Raw genomic sequence first — 6,796 nt, 5'->3', positions numbered from 1 at the left:
TTGTGTGGAGTGTGGTGTGTGTGTGGAGTGTGTGGAGTGTGTGGTTGTGTGCGGAGTGTGTGGTGTGTGGATTGTATGGAGTGTGTGGTGTGTGTGTGGAGTGTGTGGTGTGTGGAGTGTGTGGTGTGTGGTGTGTGGTGTGTGTATGGAGTGTGTGGTGTGTGTATGGAGTGTGTGGTGTGTGTGTGGAGTGTGTGGTTGTGTGCGGTTCGGTGGCTGTGGCACGGGCTGTCACTGGGCGTCACAATGGCCGCCCACGCTAATGCCTGTTGCTGACGTTTTGAAAGCCCGGGGTCGGTGTACGTGTTCTCCAGAGGTTCTCGCCCCCAGTGGCGGTAGGTGGTCGTCCTGCTGGTGCCGACAGGGTCCCGGTGCCTTCAGCCTCCAGGGTCGAGGGCGCTTTACTTGGCTGAGGGCGCTGGCAGGGCCCACCCGCCGTGGCATCTGCTTGCACTGGGGTCCCCTCTGGCCCCCCGGATCCCCCCTCAGTGAGCGCAGCCAGGGCCCCCCAGGCCAAGTCTCCCTCCCCGTGGCGGGGTCTGGCGGGGTCCGGCGTGGCCGCCCAGTGTCTGGTCCCGGAAGGGGACAGGGCGAGCTTCTGCCTCCAACACGGGGCCACGATGGTTTGCCCAGGGGAAGCCGCCGAGTTCCAGACCCTCAAGAGCACGAGTGCCCTTAAAGCCCACCCCGAAGGCAGCAGGACAGCCCCGCACACCCCCGAGAGAACAGGATGGCCCCGCAGACCCCAGAGGGAAAAGGACGGCCCCGCAGACCCCCGAGAGAACAGGACGGCCCGCAGAAGGAGGCCAGGGCAGGAGTCCCGCCCCGGTGCCCGCATGGACAGGAAAAGGAGCCCAGCCTCCCTCCATTCCCTGCAGCCCCTTCCAGGTCCCTCGCTGCCCCCAGCTCTCAGAAGCGCTCCCCAGTCCCTTTCCCATCAGAGGCTCTGCCCCCAAAACCCTCTCCTTCCTGCCCAGTGTGGAGGGAGGCGCTTGAGCTTGGAAGAAGGAAGGGATGCAGGCGACCCCGTGACTCCGAGGCCGCCGGGTCCAACGCGAGCAGGAGACCCCGCTGTCCTCTCCAGGCGCCGCCCTCGTGCCCCTCCCGCCCCTCATGGAGACAGCACCAGCAGAGAGCGGGTTGCTTGTGTCACCTGCTCTTTATTGACTGCCGCGGGCTGCGCTCTCATGGACAATCCTTGTCCCCAAGAGCGGCACTACATAGAGGGGTTGGAGGAAGATGGTCTGAGAGAAGAGGCCATGAGAGCCCAGACGCACAGAAGCCCCGGGAGGTGTGGGCAGGGCCCGCGGAGGAGGGAGGCTGCAGGTGTGTCGGGAGGCACCTGGCCGGAGGTCACCCCCTCCTTCCGGACCCTCAGCAGAGTTGAGGCGCCTGCACCCCAGGGGAGCCAGGCTGCTATCTAAAGGAGTGTGAGGTGCGGTCACTTCCGCCACTGGCCAATGTCGGGGTCTGGGACACCGTGAGACCCTGAGCTCTCCTGGCTGCTCTCTCAAACCCTCATTCCATGTGAGAAGGCGGAAAGGTAAAACAGGGAAGCAAAGGAAGACAGACACCCCGCCCTCAGGGTGCTCCCCGGATGATGGGCTGGGGCTGCAGGGGAGCCAGCCGAGGCGATGCCTGCTTAGGACGAGGGAGCGGAGCTGGGCTTCTCCTCCCGCGCCACGGGAATGGCTCGCTCGTGGGTGGCGTCTAGGCCAGTCTGGATCTTGGGGCCAGAGAAGGTCAGCATGCCGTCGGCAGACAGGGAGCAAGAGAGGGCCGACTGGTCCACGTTGGACGGCAGGCGGTAGCGGCGGTGGAACTCACGGGAAATGTAGCCGTGGTCGTCCTGGAGAGGGTAGGGGGGCACAGTCAGAGGGACCACTGTGCAGGTGGCTGCCTCACCGCATGCCAGAGAAGCTGCTCCAGGCCCACCAACCGCAGAAGGTGGCCAGCCTGCAGGGGCTCTCACAGGGGCCGGGTGCAGCCAACACATCCCATGACCAGGTCCCTGGGATTTATGGATTCACACCCCTGCTTCTCTGGACCTCAGCCTGGCCTCGTGGCCACTTGCCGGGCTATTCCCTGCATGGGGGTGTCTCTTCACGCTCCGTGGCTTCACTCCAAAATCGCAGGATCATTCCGCACCAGGCCCTGCACCTCAGCCAGGCTTCCCCTTCCAGACCCCACAGGACTGCTCCAGCCCAGGTCTCTGCAGCCCCCACCTAACGTGGCCAGACAACCCACGTGCTTCCACGTCCCCTGGATGCCCTAAGCCACAGACTCAACTCCCTGGGCCGACCTCCTCCTCCACTGGGTGCAAAGACCAAGAGCTGGGAGCTCAGAAGCATTTTCCAGGCTGTGCTGGGGCTAAGTGGGGGCTTTACCCAGCCCAGGCGAGGGAGGGGCAGCACATGAGGAGGTCAGGGTTCACCCCCCAGCACTGCCTTCTCCAGTCATTGAAAGAGGACCCCAGCCAAAAGAAACCGAGACTTTGGCTAAGAGTTCCACCTTCCGGGCCCCTCTGCTCTCCAGCCCCCGCAGGACACTGTCCATCTGTGAGAGCCCGTGAGCTCTTCCCAGCTCTGCCAGGAGATGCAGGTCACCAGGGCCTCCATGCCCCGGCTCCCTCAACACCACGGAGACCCGAGGCCTCCACCCAAGCAAGAGCGGAGCATCAGGGTGACTGTGCGGAGAAGCTCCCATCCCACCTGCCCAGTACTAGCTGTGGGACCCAGCAGGCTGAGGACCCCCTTGTTCCCCAACTGTGTCCTGGAATAATGAAGACAGTGGTCCCCAAGGGCTGCTGTGAGGTGAGGGTGTCAATGCATGTAGAGCATTCCCAGAGGATGCAGCTATGCCGTCGGGGACTGGCCTTCCTCAGGTAGGGCTCGTGTGAAGATGTACCTTGGCTAGGAGGCGGCCACTAGGGGCACTCCCACTTCCTGGGGTTCTTTCTGAGACCGCCCTGGCATCCAGGTGACAGGGATGGAGCTGGCGACGGCTGGGTGCAGCAACCCAGGAAGGGACCCTATCCTAGATCCCTGAGCCACATTCACTCGGAACAGTGACCTCTGTCACTAGGAGGGGCTGGCTGTGCTCAGGTGGGATGGCCCCTCCCTCAGGGAAAAGCCAGGCCTGATTCGGGGGCCTCCGGAGAGTGTCCCTCTCCCAGGGTTGAAGACCTCGTGCAGGTGTGCAGGCCGGTTGTGCCCGCCATGACCCCCTTGTCCCCACGCCCACCTCGCCCCTCTCTCCCACCTCTCAGTGCCTGGGCTCACCTGGCGCTCGTTGTGCTTCCCGTGGATCTCCACAAAGTCGTCCTGCACCTTCACAGTGAGGTCCTCCGGGGAGAAGTGCTTCACATCCAGGAAGATGACGAACTTGTCCCGGTCGGATCGAACCTGAAACCCAAACGTGCTATGTGGAGCTACCCAGAGGGTGCCGTCCCTGCTGCGGCTGGTAGAGACAGGGTGGGCCCCGGTTATCAGAACAGAGATGCTTCGGTCACCTGCCGGCCTCTTCTCCCATACACCAAGTGGGGCAGAGCTTTCAGGGGCCTGTGACTGTCTCCTGGACGGACAGGCACAATCCTCCACCTGTCTCCAAACCCTCAGGCCAGCTGAGGGGCTGGATGCTACTGGTGGGCTGGCTGGTTGTTTGCCTATGGTCAGGTGGCTGGTTATAGATCGGTTGACTGGTTATGGGCTAGTTGGCTACTGGTTATGGTAGGAGGGGTTGTTATGGATTGGTTGGCCCATTAGGGTCAATTGTCTGGCTAGTGATGCTTGGCTGGCTGGACTCAGCCTGTGGAATGAGGTCACTGCCCTTGGCGTCATGCTGTCTGTAGAAGCAGCCGGGGCCTGCTGATAGCCTGCGCAGCTGCCTCTGCAAAAAGCACTTGCACAACTCCCTCTCACTGCCCTGGCTCAGCCTTGGCTCCCTGAGGCATTTTGCGCCCTGGCATTGATATCTACTGCAGCAGCCCTGGGGAGGACCCTGTTTCTTAGGTGCTGGGTTGACTCAGGCCCTCTAGAACTGCAGGCTCTGCACCGCTCACCCGTGGCTCAGAGAGGAGGCTGGGGGGGGCCATTGCCTGTCCTTTTGGCCTTGGCAGGGCACCTGAGTAAATTTGCCAAGAGCTTTGCTGGCCGTGGGCAGGCCGAGCTCATGGGAGGAGATACTAGGAACCTCCTGTTCTCTGGCTTTCAGGACTATGACCCCCACCTGCTCCCAGGCCTCCGGGACTCAGGAGACCAGCGGAACCCGGGAGCTGGCATTTGCCACCACACATGCCTGGATGGGTTGCTCTTGGGGTTTCCAGTATGTGGCTGGTGCCTTACAAAGCACACGTGGGTCATGAGCTGATGCAGGAAAGCAAGGGTGGGTTCAGGCTGCTCCCTTGTCCAACCTCTCCCCAGTGCCAGGGGAGGCTCTGCTGTGTGGCTGCAGTGGGGACACAGGCTCTTGCCCAGCCTCTGCAAGGGGATGAAGTGGGGCGAGGCCACCTGCCTGACGGAGCAAGACCAGAGTCCATCGCTGTCCACCCACCGAGGCCACCACCCTCTGAGCAGCGAGGAGAGGCCAGCACCACGGGCCACATCTTACCTCAGAGATGCCGGAGTCCAGCACGGTGCGGAAGAGGGACTGGCGGTAGTAGGGGCTGATGGTGGATGACAGGAAGGGCAGCAGGTCATACTCAAAAAGTCCCTCACCGAAAAACTGGTCGAAAAGCCGACTGGGGTAGAAGGGCCCCAGAGTGCGCTTGAACCAGGGGTGCTGGATGGTCACGTCCATGTTCAGCTTTGGTACCACGGGGACCTGGAGGCTGGAAGGAGTCAGTGGGACCTCTGGGCAGCGCAGTGTGGAGCTAGGGCTGAGCCCTCCCTATATATGCCACCAGCAGAATGGAGGCATTAAGGGATTTCTCTGGAAGGGCATGAGCTCATGAAGAAGGCTGCTCAGTCAGCAGAAATGTGGCTGGGACAAGTGCCCGCCCCCAGCCCCGGGAGGGGCTGCACGGACTGTCCCCGAGGCCTGGACTCAGCTGAGGCCTGCCTGGGCACCCTGGGGCTCCCGGGAGGGCAGACAACCCAAGGAGGAGCTCTGTGCCCCATACTCGCCTGGGGCAGCAATGGAGCTTCTCATCTCCCAGTTAGTGGGCAGGGGCTACGTGCCAGGGGCCATGCTAGTTGTCTGCACACCTTGTCCTGCCTAGTGGTCCTCATGGTCGCCAGAGGAGAGAGAGCCCACACCCCTGTTAGACACAGGGGTTAGACACGTCGTCCTCAGTCTCACTGCACCCAGGCAAGAATGCACTGTTTTCCAAAGCAGAGTGACTCTGTGAACCTCTGTTACGCTCACCACTTATAAAAAGTATGCATGCTTGTAAAAACTCCTGAAGAAGAAGCTGAAAGGTGCCGTAATTCCAGCACCTGGGGGAGCTCTGTTGAGTTTCATGCTTGTCCTCCAGCGGTTTGCGTGCCTCCAACAGGGAGACGGGCTGGGCTGTGTGCAGATGAAAGCGCCAGGTGGTGAGCTTCCCTCTGTGGCCCACCCTGGACGCCCAGCCCCATGGCCATCATCCCCTGTAACGCCTCGAGCTTCTGTGGCATGACCTGCCGTGGCTGTTGGGTTGGGCTGCTCCTGTCAGGGTGGCAACATGTCCCCACGTCCCCGCCACCCATGCGGTCCTGCCACCCACATGATCCTGTTATCCGCAAGTCCTGGTGATTATTTTGCTCCTCGACCCACGGCCCCTGTCCAGTTCTCACTAAGTGTCCAGGCACTGCCAGTTTTCTTTGTTTGTTTTTGAGATGGAGTCTTGCTCTGTCGCCCAGAGTGGCGCCCACATCTGGCACCCAGACCATGCAGAGGTTTCAGCTCACTGCAACCTCTGCCTCCCAGGTTCAAACAATTCTCCCACCTCAGCCTCCTGAGTAGCTGGGACTACAGGTGCCTGCCACCACCCCTGGCTATTGTTTTTTTTGTGTGTGTGTGTGTGTGTATTTTTAGTTGAGATGGGGTTTCACCATGTGAAAACCCAGGCTGGTCTCAAACTCTTGACCTCAGCTGATCCACCTGCCTTGGCCTCTCAAAGTGCTAGGATTACAGTCGTGAGCCACTGCGCCAAGCTCACTCCTAGTTTTAAGTCTTTTGATATTTTGGGGTAAACTGGCCCTGGGGAGCATGGTCCTCCCTCACATCCCCCCCCGCCAGGCTGGGAAGAGGCCATGCCCCCTCTCCCAGGCTAGCTTTTCTAGTGTTCGATCCAGGCTGTGGGAAGTTGCTTAGTCCTCTTTAGGCCTCCCAGTTCCTACTCAGCCTCTAACAGATTCATGCGTGTGGAGTAAGCACACACCCAGGACACTCCCGGGCTTTGCAAATTCATCTCCAGCCCATGGGCTCAGAAGACCACAAAAGGTCAGATGCCCCAGTGTATGAGGATCAGACCTGACACATCCCAGGTGGGATCAGGGCTGAAAGCGGGGCTCCAAGGTGTGCTCCACGGGGCACCTCTATTGTAAGCAGCACCCAGGACCAGACCTTTCCTCCTGCATTTACAGCACTGTCCAGGGACACAAGATCCCCAAAAATCTTGAAATGACAACTTTTGCCCTGCAAGGTTACAATTCCAGAGAAGCGATTCCCTGAAGTGCCAAATTAAGGTGCTGATAGGAAACGCTGGGGGGAGTGACGGGTGCCTCCCCCAAAAGCCTACACCAGACCTCTGCCTGTGGGTCCTCAGAGCCACCCTGTGAAGCAGGTCCCAGCATCATTCCCGCTTCATAGACCA

At 60.8% G+C, this 6,796-nt stretch overlaps 1 protein-coding gene across 1 annotated transcript; it reads right to left on the bottom strand.

The window, feature by feature from the left end:
* Window positions 1–1,140: 1,140 nt before the first annotated feature.
* CRYAA (crystallin alpha A) lies at window positions 1,141–5,925 on the bottom strand. Its single transcript, XM_017872049.1, has 3 exons — window positions 4,609–5,925; window positions 3,282–3,404; window positions 1,141–1,849 (listed from the first exon to the last, which is right to left on the bottom strand). Exons 1-3 carry the CDS (start codon window positions 4,795–4,797, stop codon window positions 1,643–1,645), a joined length of 519 nt encoding a protein of 172 aa, XP_017727538.1. The 5' UTR covers window positions 4,798–5,925; the 3' UTR covers window positions 1,141–1,642.
* Window positions 5,926–6,796: the final 871 nt, after the last annotated feature.

The sequence above is a fragment of the Rhinopithecus bieti genome, unplaced genomic scaffold (genome assembly GCF_001698545.2).
Source record: "Rhinopithecus bieti isolate Rb0 unplaced genomic scaffold, ASM169854v2 scaffold_5889, whole genome shotgun sequence".
In the NCBI taxonomy this organism is placed as follows: Eukaryota; Metazoa; Chordata; class Mammalia; order Primates; family Cercopithecidae; genus Rhinopithecus; species Rhinopithecus bieti.
This window is presented reverse-complemented; position numbering and strand designations above follow the sequence as displayed.

What these genes read in the sequence shown, in the direction of transcription:
- CRYAA (XM_017872049.1), bottom strand. Translation starts at nt 4,797, where the DNA reads ATGGACGTGACCATCCAGCACCCCTGGTTCAAGCGCACTCTGGGGCCC. An exon ending in TGGACTCCGGCATCTCTGAG is followed by an intron (nt 3,405 to 4,608) that starts GTAAGATGTGGC and finishes TTTGGGTTTCAG; the next exon opens with GTTCGATCCGACCGGGACAA. An exon ending in GGAAGCACAACGAGCGCCAG is followed by an intron (nt 1,850 to 3,281) that starts GTGAGCCCAGGC and finishes TACCCTCTCCAG; the next exon opens with GACGACCACGGCTACATTTC.